Source organism: Anolis sagrei, chromosome 6, assembly GCF_037176765.1.
Source record: "Anolis sagrei isolate rAnoSag1 chromosome 6, rAnoSag1.mat, whole genome shotgun sequence".
Taxonomy (NCBI): domain Eukaryota; kingdom Metazoa; phylum Chordata; class Lepidosauria; order Squamata; family Dactyloidae; genus Anolis; species Anolis sagrei.
In genome coordinates, this window is record NC_090026.1 from 72,088,806 (window position 1) to 72,107,966 (window position 19,161).

At 43.6% G+C, this 19,161-nt stretch overlaps 1 protein-coding gene across 4 annotated transcripts in view; it reads left to right on the forward strand.

Moving 5' to 3' along the window:
- Window positions 1–3,732: 3,732 nt before the first annotated feature.
- The window catches only part of PDE1C (phosphodiesterase 1C), a 389,107-nt gene continuing 373,678 nt past the window's right edge, over window positions 3,733–19,161 (forward strand). For all 4 annotated transcript variants that reach the window (XR_009631756.2, XM_060781641.2, XM_060781642.2 and 1 more), the window contains exon 1: window positions 3,733–4,024. Coding sequence is in view for 3 of the 4 variants with exons in the window: in XM_060781641.2 (XP_060637624.2) it covers window positions 3,748–4,024 (277 nt within the window). In the remaining variant the exon portion in view is untranslated. The remainder of the gene's footprint in view (window positions 4,025–19,161) is intronic.

Below are 19,161 nucleotides of genomic sequence, written 5' to 3' on the forward strand. Positions count from 1 at the left end.
CCGGGAGTTATAGTTCATTTACAATCAAAAAGTATTCTGAACTCCACCAATGATGGAATTGAACAAAACGTGGCATACAGGACTCCCATGACCAAAAGAAAACACCAGAAGGGTTTGGTGGGTATTGATCTTGAGTTTGGGAGTTGTAGTTCATCTACATCCAGAGAGCACTGTGGACTCAAACAATGATGGATCTGGACCAAACTTGGCACGAATGTTCCATATGCTCAAATATGAACACAGATGGAGTTTGGGGGAAATATGAACACAGATGGAGTTTGGAAGTTGTAGTTACTGGGGTTTATAGTTCACCTACAACCAAAGAGCATTCTGAACCCCATCAATGACAGAATTGGGGCAAACTTCCCACACAGAACCCTCATGACCAACAGAAAATACTTAAGGCCAGGGCAGGAAAACATAATCAAAGCCCTCCTGACAAAGAGCCATCCAGCCATAGATATAGATAGATATGACTCTCTTGCACACAGATATAGTATCACAGATTTGAAAGGGACCCCTAAAGAAGGACAATTATATGTTGTATGTTCCAGAGTAGGCAAACCAGACAATCTCGACATCAAAGAAACAACAAGGAATACTGTTTACCCACAAGCATAAAGAAATTACATATATTAGAAACCAACACTTTCTCATTACTTTATTTTCCAGATCACCAGACTGGGCCACAGTGACACGTAGTTGCTGGGATTTATTGTTCACCTACAATCACAGAGCATTCTGAACCCCACCAACGATAGAATTGGGCCAAACCTCCCACACAGAACCCCCATATGGGCCACAGCAACGCGTGGCAGGGGACGGCTAGTAAATAAATAAACAATGACATGAGTTTGTTAATTTTCTCTATGCATGGAGACCTTTGCTTATTGTTGTGCTTTGTTTTCAGTGGCTTCTTTTACGAGCACAAACTATACTTGGACCAGGAATAAATAATATGGCAGCTCTGAAAAGTTTTAATGTATTGTCGAAGGCTTTCATGGCTGGAATCACTAGGTTCTTGTGGGTTTTTTCGGGCTATAGGGCCATGTTTTAGAGGCATTTCTCCTGACGTTTCACCTGCATCTATGGCAAGCATCCTCAGAGGTAGTGAGGTCTGTTGGAATTAGGACAATGGGTTTATATATCTGTGGAATGGCTGGGGTGGGGCAAGTTGCTCTTCCCTGCTGGAGCTAGGTGTGAATATTTCAACTGACCACCTTCATTATCATTTGAAGGCCTGGCTGAGCCTGGGAAAATCTTTTCTTGAGAGGTGTTAAGATGTGCCTGGTTGTTTCCTCTCTGCTGTTTTGCTGTTGTAATTTTAGAGTTTTTTAATACTGGTAGCCAGATTTTGTTCATTTTCATGGTCTCTTCCTTTCTGTTGAAATTGTCCACATGCTTGTGGATTTCAATGGCTTCTCTGTGTAGTCTGACATGGTGGTTGTTGGTGTGGTCCAGCATCTCTGTGTTCTCAAATAATATGCTGTGTCCAGGCTGGTTCATCAGGTGCTCTGCTATGGCTGACTTCTCTGGTTGAAGTAGTCTGCAGTGCCTTTCATGTTCCTTGATTCGTGTTTGGGCGCTGCGTTTGGTGGTCCCTATGTAGACTTGTCCAAGGAGCCTCCGGTGGCGCAGTGGGTTAAAGCACTGAGCTGCTGAGCTTGTTGATCGAAAGGTCGCAGGTTCGATTCCGGGGAGTGGCGTGAGCTTCCGCTGTCAGCCCTAGCTTCTGTCAACCTAGCAGTTCGAAAACATGCAAATGTGAGTAGATCAATAGGTACCGCTCCGGCGGGAAGGTAATGGCGCTCCATGCAGTCATGCCAGCCAGATGACCTTGGAGGTGTCTACGGACAACGCCGGCTCTTCGGCTTAGAAATGGAGATGAGCACCACACCCCAGAGTCAGATATGACTGGACTTAATGTCAGGGGACTACCTTTACCTTTACCTTTAGGGTAAGTGCAGTGTGCAGTGTGCGGCAATCTTAGTTCTAATAAAGTGCTTTTGGGACTTGCTATTGGAGATTCCTATTCTGGGAAGGCACATCGGAACAGCCAGGTCTTCAAGTTCTTTCTAAAGACTGCCAAAGTAGGGACCTGTCTAAGATCTTTGGGGGGGGGGGTATTCCAGAGTCGGTGGGCCACCACAGAAAAGGCCCTGTCTCGTGTCCCCACCAAATGCGCTTGTGACGCAGGCGGGATCACGAGCAGGGCCTCTCCAGATGACCAAAGAGAATGCGTGGGTTCGTAGACGGAGATGCGGTTATGCAGGACAATGACATGAGTTTGTTAATTTTCCCTATGCATGCTTATTGTTGTGCTTTGTTTTCAGTGCCTTTTCATCTATGCTGATGATCGTGCCATTACTGCTCAAGCAGGGAGCTTTGAGACTGTAGAACAGAAGCTCTCCGAAGCTCTAGGTGCTCTTACTGCCTACTACAGGGAAAACCAGCTGATCCCTAACCCATCTAAAACACAGACATGTGCCTTTCATCTCAAGAACAGAGAAGCATCCCGAGCTCTGAAGATCACCTGGGAAGGAATCCCACTGGAGCATTGCAGCGCACCCAAATACCTGGGAGTCACTCTGGACCGTGCTCTTACCTACAAGAAGCACTGCCTGAGCATCAAGCAAAAAGTGGGTGCTAGAAACAATATCATACGAAAGCTGACTGGCACAACCCGGGGATCACAACCAGATACAGTGAAGACATCTGCCCTTGCGCTATGCTACTCTGCTGCTGAGTATGCATGCCCAGTGTGGAACACATCTCACCACACTAAAACAGTAGATGTGGCTCTTAATGAGACATGCCGCATTATCACAGGGTGTCTGTGCCCCACACCACTGGAGAAATTACACTGCTTAGCCGGTATTGCACCACCTGACATCTGCCGGGAAGTAGCAGCCAATAGTGAAAAGACCAAGGCAGAGACATCTCCAGCTCATCCCCTGTTTGGGTATCAGCCAGCACGTCAATGACTTAAATCTAGACATAGTTTTCTAAGATCTACAGAGACACTCGCTGGAACACCTCAGCAAGCGAGAGTCCAAAAGTGGCAGGCTCAAACCCAGCACCTCAATCCATGGGTGATACCAGATGCGAGACTCCCCCCTGGGCACACAGAAGACTGGGCGACTTGGAAGGCGCTGACCTACAAGAAGCACTGCCTGAACATCAAGCAAAAAGTGGGCGCTAGAAACAACATCATACGAAAGCAGACTGTGCTCTGGCACCACGAGATGCAAAGCCAATCTTAAGAAATGGGGCTACATGGTGGAATCCTTGGTATGCGAGTGTGGAGAAGAGCAAACCACTGACCACCTGCTGCAATGCACCCTGGGCCCTGCCACATGCACAATGGAGGACCTTCTTGCAGCAACACCAGAGGCACTCCAAGTGGCCAGATACTGGTTAAAGAACATTTAACCAACTACCAAGTTTGCAAAATCTGTGTTTTTTTTTCTTTTTCTTTTTAATCTGCGTGTTTGCTTTTCTCTGCTAGAACTGTAATACAATGGTATGGTTGCTGATGACACGAGAAATAAATAAATAAATGGCAACTCTGAGAAGTTTTGCAAGAGCCACAAAGCTGGGGAGAAGGGGAATGGGCGGGGCTTGGCAAAGGGGCGGGGCCGGAGGCGCAGGAGGGCTTGGCCCCGGGGCGAAGTCCTCACTCGGACCCGCGCCCTCCTCCTCTCCTTTCTTTCTTGCCGTGCTTCCTTCTTCTTCTTTCCAGAGACCATGGGCTCGGTTACCTCCGCGCTCAGCCGTTCCCGCAACGCTGTGGTCCAGCTCGACGCCGAGCCCCAGCCAGCCCCTGCCAAGCCTCGGGGCTCCAAACACCGGGGCAAAGGGGACCCCAAGCAGCGCCCCTCTCCGCCTGCTCCGGGAGCCTGGAAAGAGGAGGAGGAAGAGAAGGCGTCACCCAGGCATGGGGAGCTGTCCAGGGTGCTGAAACGCTCAGCATTGGAGAAGAGGCTGCCTTTGCCCCTGACCCGCCGCCGGAGCCGCAGCGCTTGTGAGTGAGCCCTCGCCTTCCCCACTTCTTGAGGCTATTCTTCCGCCTTTCTGCTCGGTTTAAGACTCTTTTGCCTTACTCTTTTGCCTTACAGAGGGGTCATAGCCCCCTGTCTTGTGGTTGAGCCATATTTGGGAGCTTCCCTAGGAAGAAAAGTTTCTAAACTTTGGGCCAAACTTTCCCCCCCCCTGAAGCTTGAGTCACTGGGAGAAGTGGGAGGAATTCTACAGGCAGTCTCCAAGTTAGGAACAAGGTTTGCTCTGGGTTTGTTGTGAAGCTGAATGTAAGTCGCAACAGGTACAAGTGGAGCAGGGCTTTCTCAGTGGTGGCCCCTCACCTGTGGAACTCACTCCTGGGGGAAATCAGGGCATCATCATCCCTCCTCACCTTTAGGAGGAGGGTGAAGACATGGTTATGGGACCAGGCCTTTGGACACTATGGCAATTAAATTAGACAATCAGGCGAGTAAGACCAACAGGATTGATGAAGTGGAACGTAAAACTAGATCTATGAGTTAGCGAATGCTAACCATGTAAGAGGAGGAATTGGGTTTGTATTGGTTCAGGCATGTAGCAAGGGGGGGGGGGGCTCGGGGGGCTTCAGCCCCCCCCCCCCAAAATTTTCATGGTGGTTCGCGAAAAGGCCTTACTGGTGCATTATTTAAACTGTTATGTTTATTCATATCATGATCTGATCACCATACTCAATATATCCCATATGCATGGGGGTATTGGGATAATGATACAAAAGGTTTGCTAGGTTAGACCTTCTTTCACTCAGACTCAGCCCCCCCCCCGAAACTCAGCCCCCCCGAACTCCCCCCCTGAAAAAAAATTCAGCCCCCCCCCGAAACGAAATCCTGGCTACGGGCCTGTATTGGTTTTATTTATTTTATTGATTTTATGGTTATAATGCATGAATTGTTGTTAACTGTGAATTGATGCAATTTTGTGTATGATTGTTTTATGATGCAGGCATCAAATTGTGCCTTTGCTTTTGTAAGCCGCCTTGAGTCCCCTTCGGGGTGAGAAGGGCGGGGTAAAAAAACCCCAAATAAATAAATAAATAATAAGTGTAACTCCAGACAAATATATTTATTTATTTACTAGCTGCCCCCTGCCATGCTCTGCTGTGGCCCAGTCTGGTGATCTGGAAAAGTAATGAGAAAGTGTTGGTTTCTAATATATGGGATTTCTTGATGCTTGTGAGTAAACATTATTTCTTGCTGTTTCTTTGTCAGTGTTGATGTGGAGATTGTCTGGTTTGCCCACTCTGGAACATGCAACACATTATTGTCCTTTAGGGGTCCCTTTCAAATCTATGATATTATATATATGTGTGTGTGAATCATATATATCTATCTATATCTATGGCTGGATGGCTCTTTGTCAGGAGGGCTTTCATTATGTTTTCTTGTTTGGTCCAGTTCCATCATTGTTTGAGTCCAGAGTGGTCTCTGGATGTATGTGAACTACAACTCTCAAACTCAAGGTCAATACCTACCAAACCCTTCTAGTGTTTTCTGTTGGTCCTGGGAGTCCTGTGTGTCACCTTTGGTTCAATTCCATCACTGGTGGAGTTCAGATTGCTCTTTGATTGTAGGTGAATGGTAAATCCCAAGAACTACAACTCCCAAATGACAAAATCAATTTTTTTTGAGTTTAGCAGCTCAGTGGTTCAACCCACTGAGAATACCCCATCAAGATATCTTAACCCATTCAACAGTTTGTGGAGCCACAAAACCAAGCTTCTGGAGTATAACAACTTTAAATGGAAGTACTGCAAAATTAAATAGGAAATAATACTTTCAAACCAGGAATTGATTTTTTTTCAAATTTTGTTACATAGTGTTAGAGTTACCAGGTGTAAAAATATTGGTGCTGTAGCCTGGGGATGGTGAAAGTGGCCTGCCATTTCTTGCTCTTTTCATACACAGGCAACTGTCCTACTCCCCATGGCTGAAGGAAAGAGTTCTTTCCTTTGACTATCACTGAACTTTCTTAGCTCTCATGGAGACATATGGTTTGAACATCCCAGGTTATCATCACTCTTTTGTCAAGTCTAAGGTTTGACTCAGGGCGACCTACATTTGATAGCCCCACCTGGTGAAATCTGATCGGAAACCCATAAAAGTATTAGTAAAATCCATCAATTATTTAAAGTAATTATTTAAAACATATCAATGAACTTTTAAAGCAATATGTGAGAAGCATATCCTGCAGGATAGCAATTCTTCCATTCTGAAATGGGCTCAGCAACAAATACAAAACTTCAGATATATTGACAGCATTGCAAAATGATCATTTATATCCTCGTTGACAGTGGTCTTTGCCCCTTAGTTGATAGTATCCCATATGTGTATGTGCCACTTAACTACTTACTTACTTAGGCGATCCCTTGTTGGCCGAGTAGAATAGTCTACCAGGATCAGTATTCTTGTGGGTCTGTAGATGGCTGTGTAGCCCTATTTTTGATCTGCATCTTCTTCCGCAATCAGGGCATTGGTTTCCAGGTGGAAGGCGGTTTCGGTTCGTGCCTCTCAAATTCTGCAGCACTGCTGGTCACAGCTGACCTCCAGCTGGAGTGCTCAAGGACCAGGGCTTCCCAGTTCTCAATGTCTATGCCAGAGTTTTTAAGGTTGGCTTTGAGCCCATCTCTTTTCCTGTCCATCAATATTCCATTTTCTGTTCTTGAGTTCGGAGTAGAGCAACTGCTTTGGGAGATGGTGGTTGGGCATCCGGACAAGGTGGCCGGTCCAGAGGAGTTGATGGCGGAGGACCATCGCTTTGCTTCTTCCAGCACCCTGACATTTGTCCGCCTGTCTTCCCAAGAGATTTGCAGGATTTTCTGGAGGCATCGCTGATGGAATCGTTCCAGGAGTTGCATGTGACATCTGTAGACAGTCCACGTTTCACAGGCATATAGCAGGGTTGGGAGGACAATAGCTTTATAAACAAGCACCTTGGTATCCCTATGGATGTCCCGGTCCTCAAACACTCTTTGCTTCTTTCAGAAAAATGCTGCACTCGCAGAGCTCTGGCGGTGTTGTATTTCGATGTCGATGTTGACTTTGGTGGAGAGGTGGCTGCCAAGGTAGTGGAAATGGTCAACATTTTCTAATGTTGCACCATTAAGCTGTATCTCTCGCATTGGAGAGGGATTGGCTGGTGACTGCTGGAACAGCATTTTGGTTTTCTCGATGTTCAATGACAGGCCGAGCTTCTCGTATGCTTCTGCAAAGGTATTTAGAGTGGCTTGTAGAGCTGCACTTGCTATACAAATATAATTTTGGTTTGAACCATTGGTTTGGTTAGACAAGGAGTTCTCAAACAAATCCTCTTGCAACCATGAGCAATGGCCACATTGGGCTGAGAATTGTGGGAGTTGTATACCAAAAAATGTAACTTTTAAAGACTCTTTTTATAGCTTATTTCACTGGAGATATTTAACCAACTGTTAAGGATTCTGGGATTGCATCTTGCATTACTAAACCTAACTGAGTAGAAATGAATTGAGGATTCAGACCCGATGACATCCACATTCCTTTCCAGTTTGGTGATTCTGTCCATGGCAATGGAAACATTTATATCATTTCTTTCAAATGATCTTTAGTCAACTTGTAAGATAACACAGGTTGTGTTTTATGTTCATATTTTTTAAATAAAAGTTAAAAAAACCCCAGAGAAAACATGGAATCACAGAGATACAGAATTGGAAGAGTTCTCAAGGGACATCTAGTCCAATTCTTTGTCAGTACAGGAAATCCAGAACTGAAGCATCTATTTAACAACAGATGACAACCTTTATTTTGTACAACATTATGAGAATTCATGATTTTATCTTGGCGCTTTGGCTTATTTGTAATTTTAATCGATATGTATTTTAACTCGTTATTATATGATGTTTTTAGATTGTACTATTAGCATTGAATCCTTGCTGTAAGCCCGTCTGAGTCCCTCTACAGACGTTGAGAAAATCAGGATATAAAAGTTTTAAATAAATAAATTCAGTATCATGAATAAGGCGTTCACTAGTGAAGCCAGGTTTTCTTTCTAAAACTGTACACTGTTGGTACAAAGAACATGTTCCAATTCATTAACTAGCTTACCAAAGTCCATTCTGCTTATCACAAAGGAAACACATTAAGTGTCTGATTTTATTTTTAAGCCATCAAGAGATGTGTACTTCTAAATTGGGCTCCTGAGGGTTTATTTATGTATGAGGACAAGTAGAACTTCTGAAATATACTCCTTAGTGGTTAGCAAGGTGAGCTACTTACAAAATGTGGAGGGCTAAAATCGTTTGGTCAAGGCAAGATTATAATGGTTTATTCATGCTTTTTTTTTTACTTTATTACTTCCCATATTAATTGATTGATGAAACATGGATTATATGTGGCACACACATATAATCAAAACTTTGTAACATGACTTTTTTTGGAATATGCCTGTGCTGGACGGGGTTACACTCCCCCTGAAACCACAGGTCCGCAGTTTGGGAGTCCTCTTGGATCCATCGCTTATGCTTGAGGATCAGGCGTTGGCGGTGTCCGGGAGGGCTTTTGCACAATTGAGACTCGTGCGCCAACTGCGACCGTACCTCGCAAAGGCTGATCTGGCCGGGGTGGTCCATGCCTTGGTCACCTCTAGATTAGACTACTGTAATGCGCTCTACGTGGGGCTGCCCTTGAAAACAACTCGGAAATTCCAACTGGTCCAACGGGCAGCAGCCAGGATGTTAACTGGTGCTCCTTACAGAGAGAGGTCAACCCTCCTGTTCAAGGAGCTCCACTGGCTGCCATTTATCTTCCGAGCCCAATTTAAGGTGCAGGTGCTTACCTACAAAGCCCTAAACAGTTTGGGACCATCCTACCTGCGTGACCGCATCTCTGTTTATCCAGAGAGGCCCTGCTTGTGATTCCGCCTGCGTCGCAGGCACATTTGGTGGGGACGCGAGACAGGGCCTTTTCTGTGGTGGCCCCCCGACTCTGGAACACTCTCCTAAAAGATCTTAGACAGGTCCCTACATTGGCAGTCTTCAGAAAGAACTTGAAGACCTGGCTGTTCCGATGTGCCTTTCCAGAATAGGAAATCTCCAATAACAAGTCCCAGAAGCACTTTATTAGAATTAAGATTACTGCACACTGCACTTACCCTATAATCCTTACATATCGCCTGTCACATCAGCACTTTTAATCCTGTACCCATTACTCTGGCCCAGCCTAGTTTTATAGTGTCTTGCTGTATTGTTTATTGTTGTTGTTTAATATTGCTTTAACTGTTTTTAATTTGCTTTAGGTTTTGTATTGTTATGTTGTGTTTTGAGGTCTTGGCCTTTGTAAGCTGCATCGAGTCCTTCGGGAGATGCTAGCGGGGTACAAATAAAGTTAATAATAATAATAATAATAATAATATCACCAAATAGCACAGCTAGTGGCGTTTCTAGTCTGAATATAATGCCAACTTCGGGGACATTTCACATAAAACAACATGGTAGGTCTCCTTGTATCAGTAATGGGCTCTATCTTCTACTTTAATTTCTCACAAGACCCCACTGTGAGGATATTTAGGGGGCATTGTAGGAAATTATCCCCAAGCATTTATTACTTCGGTAGAACGGCAGTTGAGGGGGAGCATTTTCTGCCACTGTTACTGACAATTGGGAGACAGAAATGCTTGATAAACTATGCCATCCATATCTGCCTCCCTCCCATTTTTGTCCTAAGATATCATGTTTCCTGGCCATCTAGATATTTAGGACTTCAGTTCCTCAATATTCCAATAGTAAAGGATCTTGGGTATTGTAGTTAAACAATGCATGGATGACTGAAGTTTTCTAATCCAGATTATGGAGAAGTGTTTGGCTCCTGCATAAGTACAACCAACTTCAATCCTCCTCCTAGCTCTTCCTATATACCCCTGGTATATTTGTCTTCCAAGTAATCAAGGGGGGAAAGACTTATTCTTAAGAGTGACAAAGTCCAAAGTAACAAGAATAAGTAAAATCCCCTACCTATAATTATGAGTCACTTTTTAAAAATCACATCTGGGATATTGGGAGTTTGAAAAAAAAAATCAGAATAACCAAGAGGCAAAACTAATGATGGTAAAAGTGTCCTTTTAATTGAACAACATCTGATTTAGAAAGGAAATGCTCTTTCAACAGGAGCTCACCCTGACCAGGGCTTCAAACGGTCAACCTTTCAGTTGGCAAGATTGACTACAGCTGGAGGCTAATCGCTTGTGCTAAAGAGTTGTAGTAGAGTTTTCAGGCTATATGGCCATGTTCTAGAAGCATTCTCTCCTGACATTTCACTTGCATCTATGGCAGGCATCCTCAGATGTTGTGAGGTCTGTTGGGAACTAGGAAAATTGGGTTTATATATCTGTGGAATGTCCAGGGTGGGAGAAAGAACTCTTGTCTGTTGAAGCTAGGTGTGGATGCTTCAATTGGCTACCTTGATTAGCATTTGATGGCCTGACAGCTTTTAGATGTGGCTTGTTACTGCCTGGGAGAATCCTTTGTTGAGAGTTGAGTAGCTGTCCCTGATTGTTTCTTATCTGGCGTTCTCCTGTGTTTGAGTGTTGTTCTTTATTTGCTGTTATAGTTTTAGAGGTTTTTTTTAATACTGGTAGCCAGATTTTGTTCATTTTCATGGTTTCTTCCTTTCTGTTGAAATTGTTCACATGCTTGTGGATTTCAATGGCTTCTCTCTGTAGCCTGACATGGTAGTAGTTAGAGTGGTCCAGCATTTCTGTATCTATATAAATAAAAATGCATTGTTCATTTGTGGGATTGACATAATTCAAAAACCACTGGATGAATTGACATGAAATTTGGATGCAAGATACCTCTCAGGCTAAGGAGTGACCATCACTCATAAAAACTCTGAAAAACACAGTGGAAGGGACTTAAAAAGCCAAAAAAGCAAAAAGATGCTACAGCGCATGGTCACTGAATACCTTGGCAACCCCCCCCCCCTCACTCCACAACAATAGATCCACACTCTCTTCCAGACTACAGCTCCCAGCAATCCCCTAGACCAGTCCCCTTTAGGAGAGGAGGATGATCCAAATGCGCTGTTTCCAAGATGCAAGCTTTCTTCTCTTTGGATCTCTTTGAGAGCACCCCAATCCATGCATATTTCCAATTTCCTATTCCTGGACTGCAACTCCCAGCAATCATCCAGATAGATAGATTAGATAGAGATAGATAGGTAGATAAATAGATTTATCAGGAGGACTGCTGGGAGTTGCAGTCCACTAATAGGTAGAGAAGGAAGAAAGGGGAGAACGAGGAAGGGAAAGAAAAGGGGGGTGGGGAGGAAGGGAAGAGGAAGAGAAAGAAGGAAGGAGGGAAGGAGAGAAGGAAAGAAAAAAGGAAGGAAGGAAAAAGAGGGAGGGAAGGTTGGCCACATGTGGCGGGTACTGCTAATTCTCAAATAATATGCTATGCTCAGGTTGGTTCATCAGGTGGTCTACTATGGCTGATTTCTCTGCTTAAAGGAGTCTGCAGTGCCTTTTATGTTCCTTGATTTGTTTTTGGGCACTGCATTTGGTGGTCCGTCTGTAGACTTGTCCACAGCTGCAGAGTACATAGTAGACTCCTGCAGAAGTGAGAGGATCCCTCTTCTCCTTTGCTGAAAATAGCATTTGTTGGATTTTCTTGGTGGTTCTGTAGATAGTTTGTAGGTTGTGTTTCCTTATCAGCTTCCCTATGCGATCAGTGGTTCCCTTGATGTATGGCAAGGAGACATTTTCTCTGGGTGTATCTTTGTCTTTACTCTCATGGCTTGTTCACGGTCTGTGGTGGAGTATCCTTTGGTCTGTAGAGCCCAGTTTAGGTGGTTCAGTTCATCTTGGAGGATATGGGGTTTGCAGATTCTTTTTGCACGGTCTCCCAGGGCTTTAATGGTGCTTTTTAAAAAAAAAAAACCAAAAAAACAAAACCAAACAAACTTGAGTGATGGTTGGAGTGTTTATATAGAAATCTATCTGTGTGTGTGGGTTGTCTGTAAACTGTATGACCCAATTGTTGATCTGGTTTTTGGATGACTAAGACATCTGGAAAAGGCAAGATTCCTCCCCCCCTCTCCTCTTTTCCCATTACTGAGCTATGTGAGTGCAGACTATTTCTGTTCTTTAAATTCAATTCACAGCAATTTAAGTAAACTGAGGTGGAAACGGGGAGAAAGAAAAATAAACCGGTACATTTAAAAAGCTGAAAGGCTAGTTAAGGTAGGGACTAGTGGGAGAAACTAATACCAGTGCTGTTAATTGTATTCATTTATATGCCATCTTCAACCAATAATGAGACTTGAGTAGACTTACAACAAATTAAAAACAATACAGATTAAAACTAAAATGGGTCTTCGGTATCATAGGGGTTTAGAAGTGAAAAATCAAAATTTGACTTTTGGTACTGACAGTGAACAGTGCTGGTGCATGCTTTATCTAGGAGGCAATTGTTGCTATGATGAAAGCGATGGTGATAAATTGATTAATAATTAAAAGAGAAATCAAAAATTAAAGATAAATCTGTTTCTCCTTAACAGTAAAAGCATGGATGCATATTCCATATTGTTGAATAACTCACCCAGCCTTTATAATACATTTATATAATCATGTCAACAGATGTGCCACTCAAGTTCTTGTCAAAGCAAACTTCCATATTCTGGCAACTGAGCAGATATTTTTGTTTCATGCTCTTTTTGGCTTTGTGAAACATGGTTGGATAGCTACACAGCATGCAGTTACATTAACTTTAATAGCACAGCATAGAAATCAAGTGGAGTGTACTGTTACACAGATGGGTATGAAAGCATAGAGACTGTGGATCAAATTTACCAAAGTAGAAACTTTAATGTCATGCATTGATCTCTCAGGAAACAAATCAAGGCAACTGAGGGGAAAAACTAATCAAGAAGAAAATCTCCAGGGCATGAGTGTTTATTTTTTTTAAAAAAAACTTGTACACAGAATAAAAGGTTAAGAAATTAGTTTTACGATGTGAAAAAGTATTATGTGTTCTCTCCAAAATGGGCACATGGAATGAAAACAATAAAAGGATATCAACTTGATCTAATCTTCATTAAGATCAATAAACTATATACTATGCCAATTACATATGCTCAAAATATAGTGCAATAATATAGGCGCATTTGCTTTTAAATTATAGCCTTTAAACCGGTGTTTCTCAACCTTCCTTATGCCACGACTCCTTAATACAGTTCCTCATGTTGTGGTGACCCTCAACCATAAAATTATTTTTGTTGCTACTTCATAACTGTAATTTTGTTACTGTTATGAATCTTTACGAAAATATCTGATACGCAGGATCAGGCATGTAGCCGGAGGGGGGGGGGCTTGAGGGGCTTCAGCCCCCCCCCCGAAATTCTCATTCTGGTCCCATGACGAGCAGAAAATACTGGAAGGATTTGGTGGGCATTGACCTTGAGTTTTGGAGTTGTAGTTCACCTACATTCAGATAGCACTGTGGACTCACACAATGATGGATCTGGACCAAACTTGGCACGAATACTCAATATGCCCAAATGTGAACACTGGTGAAGTTTGGGGAAAATAAACCATGACATTTGGGAGTTGTAGTTGCTGGGATTTATAGTTCACCTACAATCAAGGAGCATACTGAACCCCAACAACAACAGAATTGGGCCAAACTTCCTATACAGAACCCCCATGCCTTGAAGGGACTCACTGGTGCGAACCTCCTTCCAACCTTGCATGCGCTCTCTCATCTGCACATGCACACAATGCTGCCATGTGCTGAGCACATCTACTCCCCTCTCCCTGCTGGGAGTCTCAGAAACAGCTCTCCCCTTGACTGAAAGACCAGCTGAGAGGCTAGCCAATCACAGCAGCGGAGGGCTTTTTGTGGGAGGATTCACTGTCTGTTTCCAAAAAGGAAGAGAAGGACAGGCAGAGAGATCTTAAGTCTTCTCTGCCAAAGAGGTTCCTAAGAACATCAGAAATATACGTTTGCTGATGGTCTTTAGTGACCTCTCTGAAACCCCCTTGTGACCCCCAGATTGAGAAACACTGCTTTAAACAGTATGTCAGTATGTGCATGTTTCAGGATACTGGCCAGACCTATATGATGGGTTGTACTTCAGTACAACCCATCATATAGGTCTGGCCAGTATCCTGTCACATATCAATTCCATTTGCACAACTCCTTCATCTATTGCATTCCACTTGCTGGCATATAAATAGTTACTAGTCACAATGAAAACTTTCAATGTGCTGTTGTCTGCCAAGGGTGTAATTACAGCAGCAACCTACTGTGATTTTTCAAGAGTGTAAGAAATGACTCAAGATTATTGTTCCCTGCTACAATTATGTGTTCATTCTACTCCATTTGGTCTTGAAGCGAACATGATAGTTATTATTAATAGTAACTTTTAATAGACAGAACAGTAGAAAGCTCTGCTGCAGCTGTTGTGTAATTGTCAATATAGCAACTTCAGAAAGTTCGCCCACTACTTCGCTCATCCTACTTGCTCTTCTTAGATCATTCTGGCTCTGAGAAAAGATTTCCCCAAGCCCAGGATTTCTGCTTGACCAACTGAATTGAGGAGCTGTTGTCCTTCTGAAGGAGGATATTTAAATTATTATTGTTGTTGTTGTGTGCCTTCTAAAAGTTTCCAACTTGTAGGTTGTAGTGATGCCATCTCCACTCCCTAAATTCCAGTTTAGGATTGTACCAGTCTTTTCTTTTACAGTATGGCTTAAGGCACACTGAGTATGACCCAACCAAGCTGAAATATGTTTAAGGTAGAGGTCCTCAAACTTTTTAAGCAGAGGTTCACGGATCATCAGACTCTTGGGGGGGGGGGGCAGACTATAATTTGAAAAAAAAACATGAACCAGTTCTTATGCACACTACACATTTTACATTTACAGTAGGGTTGTGCATGGATCCCGTTTCCTTTGATACCTGTGGCACCTCCGGCACATTTGGGAGCACGTAACGGGAAGCCTCCTTCCAGTACGAAAGTCAGCTTGACACGAAAGCAAGCAGGAACCAATCCCGGCTCCTCAGCTGCTTTTCGTGAGCAGTCTCCTTTCCTTGGAGAGAATCATAGAATCATAGAATCAAAGAGTTAGAAGAGACCTCATGGGCCATCCAGTCCAACCCCCTGCCAAGAAGCAGGAATATTGCATTCAAATCACCCCTGACAGATGGCCATCCAGCCTCTGCTTAAAAGCTTCCAAAGAAGGAGCCTCCACCACATTCCGGGGCAGAGAGTTCCACTGCTGAACGGCTCTCACAGTCAGGAAGTTCTTCCTAATGTTCAGATGGAATCTCCTCTCTTGTAGTTTGAAGCCATTGTTCCGCGTCCTAGTCTCCAAGGAAGCAGAAAACAAGCTTGCTCCCTCCTCCCTGTGGCTTCCTCTCATATATTTATACATGGCTATCATATCTCCTCTCAGCCTTCTCTTCTTCAGGCTAAACATGCCCAGTTCCCTAAGCCGCTCCTCATAGGGCTTGTTCTCCAGACCCTTGATCATTTTAGTCGCCCTCCTCTGGACACATTCCAGCTTGTCAATATCTCTCTTGAATTGTGGTGCCCAGAATTGGACACAATATTCCAGATGTGGTCTAACCAAAGCAGAATAGAGGGGTAGCATTACTTCCTTAGATCTAGACACTATGCTCCTATTGATGCAGGCCAAATCCCCTTGGCTTTTTTTGTTGGCTCATGTTTAACTTGTTGTCCACGAGGACTCCAAGATCTTTTTCACACGTACTGCTCTGGAGCCAGGCGTCCCCCATTCTGTATCTTTGCATTTCATTTTTTCTGCCAAAGTGGAGTATCTTGCATTTGTCACTGTTGAACTTCATTTTGTTAGTTTTGGCCCATCTCTCTAATCTGTCCAGATCATTTTGAATCCTGCTCCTGTCCTCTGGACTATTGGCTATCCCTCCCAATTTGGTGTCATCTGCAAACTTGATGATCATGCCTTCTAGCCCTTCATCTAAGTCATTAATAAAGATGTTGAACAGGACCGGGCCCAGGACGGAACCCTGCGGCACTCCGCTCGTCACTTCTTTCCAAGATGAAGAGGAAGCATTAGTGAGCACTCTCTGGGTTCGTCCACTTAACCAATTACAGATCCACCTCACCGTAGTTTTGCCTAGCCCACATTGGACTAGTTTCCTTGCCAGAAGGTCATGGGGGACCTTGTCAAAGGCCTTACTGAAATCCAGGTACGCTACATCCACGGCATTCCCCGCATCTACCCAGTTTGTAGCTCTATCGAAGAAAGAGATCAGATTAGTCTGGCATGACTTGTTTTTGATAAATCCATGTTAACTATTAGCGATGACTGCATTTGTTTCTAAGTGTTTGCAGACCGCTTCCTTAACAATCTTTTCCAGAATCTTGCCCGGTATCGACGTGAGGCTGACCGGACGGTAGTTGTTTGGGTCGTCCTTTTTTCCCTTCTTGAAGATTGGGACCACATTGGCCCTCCTCCAATCTGCTGGAACTTCTCCCGTTCTCCAAGAACTCTCAAAGATGGTTGCCAATGGTTCCGAAATGACTTCCGCTAGTTCCTTCAGTACTCTTGGGTGTAGTTGATCTCGCCCTGGGGACTTGAACTCATTTAGAGCGGCCAGGTATTCCTGGATGACTTCTTTCCCAATTTGGGGTTGGATGTCCTCCAATCCCTCATCCACTCCATCTTGCTGAGGTTGAAGACTCTCTTTTTGTGAGAAGACCGAGGCAAAGAAGGCATTAAGTAGTTCTGCCTTTTCCCTGTCCCCTGTCAGCATTGCCCCATCTTCTCCTCGAAGAGGTCCTATCGCCTCCTTGTTTTTCCTTTTTCTACTGACATAAGAATAGAAGCCCTTTTTATTGTTTTTAATGTCCCTGGCAAGTCTGAGCTCGTTTTTTGCTTTAGCTTTGCGGACCTTTTCCCTACAGGTGTTGGCTATTTGTTTGAATTCTTCTTTGGTGATTTCTCCCTTTTTCCACTTCTTGTGCATGTCTCTTTTGTGTCTTAGCACAGTTAGAAGTTCTTTGGACATCCATTCTGGCTTCTTTGCACTTGTCCTGTTTTTTCTCTTTGTTGGCACGGTTTGCAATTGCGCCTTGAGTATTTCACTCTTGAGAAATTCCCATCCATCCGTAGCTCCCTTGTCTTTTAGTATCTGTGTCCACGGAATGCTGCTCAGCGTTTCCTTCATTTTTTGGAAATCAGCTCTCCTAAAGTCCAAAATGCGGGTTTGACTTGTCTTAGTTTCGGCCTTCCTTTGTACCTCAAATTGCAGGAGCACATGGTCACTTGCCCCTAAGGATCCTACCACTTCGACCGCATCGATCAGGTCCTCCGCATTTGTTAGGATGAGATCAAGAGTAGCCAATCCCCTTGTTGCCTCTTCTACCTTCTGGACCATGAAATTGTCTGCAAGGCAAGCGAGGAATTTGTTGGACCTTGTACTCTTGGCCGAGTTTGTTTTCCAGCAAATATCGGGATAGTTGAAATCGCCCATGACTACTACATCTCTTTTCTGTGCCTGTTTGGTCAACTGTTGGCAGAAGACTTCATCAAGATCTTCCTCCTGGCTTGGGGGTCTGTAGTAGACGCCTACAACGACATCTTTTTGAGTCCCAGTTCCCTTGATTCTTATCCAGATGATTTCAAGCTGGTTTCCCAGATTGCTGTCTTGAATTTCTTCTGCAGCATAAGAGTTTTTGACATATAAGAGAGCGCAACTCCAGGCTTAGGACATTCCTGAACAGACTCTGGCATCTGTGCCAAATTCTGAATGAGCTTGTGTCTGCATTAATGATGGCTTTGACTGTAAATACTGTGAATGATTCAGTCCTAAAAGTATTTTATGTTGGGTGTAAATTGGTATGTGCCCACTGAATGTTTTCCATTGTGTCCCTAGTTACAAGCCGTGGCTGGGTTATTATTCCAGTCTTACTATTTCACTTTGTACCTGTAAATTGGAGGCACCAATTAGAGTTAATAACAACATGGTGATTTTGCTAGTTAATGTCTCTGTTGTGGAAGCCATGAACTTGGTTTTGATTTTGTTCATGTTCCAAAGGTTGAAGATAAACTGCAGTCAGGAAGTCTGACCATCATTTAAAATGGCTTTGCCTTCTCTACTGGGGCTAAAGAACAGTCACCACATTTAAAAATATTACATAGACTCCTTCACCAATATTATACATTTTATAGCTTGGGGTTATCTATTTTTATAGATCTCAGGAAGGTTGCAATAGTGGTGAGATGTTCGTAAAAACAGAATATCGGTAATAAAACTAGAGAGAGTAATTTATTATACCTTATTCATACAGTAAGTGTTGCTAGGATAAAAGCTTATAAAAAGGTCACATGCTCCAATCTAATCGAGATGTGCTTACTTGTAATTCCAGGCGAATTGAGATACTCTGTGATAGGGAAGATTCATCTTCAGTTCCACACATATTCAGTATGGGTTCTTTATGCTGGAATTGCTACAAGCTGTTTTATCCTTTTGGATAGTATCTCCTATTTTCCTTGATTCTTCATAGTGTCTTTAACATTGCATACTGTTGTAAGGATAAGTAATTTTTGCCTGCATAAATAAGAGTATAGGGTCTAGATCCAGGGAAGTCATGCTCCCCCTCTATTCTGCTTGGTCAGACCACACCTGGAATATTGTGTCCAATTCTGGGCATTGCAGTTGAAGGGAGATGTTGACAAGCTGGAATGTGTCCAGAGGAGGACGACTAAAATGATCAAGGGTCTAGAGAAAAAGCCCTATGAGGAGGGGCTTAAAGACATGTGCATATTTAGCCTGCAGAAGAGAAGGCTGAGACATGATAGCCATGTTTAAATATGTGAGGTGGAGTCATGGGGAGGAGGGAGCAAACTTGTTTTCTGCTACCCTGGAGACTAGGACATGGAACAATGCCTCAAACCACAGGAAAGGAGATTCCACCTGAACATTAGGAAGAACTTCCTGATTGTGAGAGCTGTTCAGCAGTGGAACTTTCTGCCCCGAAGTGTGGTGGAGGCTCCTCCTTTGGAGGCTTTTAAGCAGAGGCTAGATGGCCATCTGTCAGGGGTGTTTTAAATGCGATTTTTCTGCTTCATGGCAGAGGGTTGGACTGGATG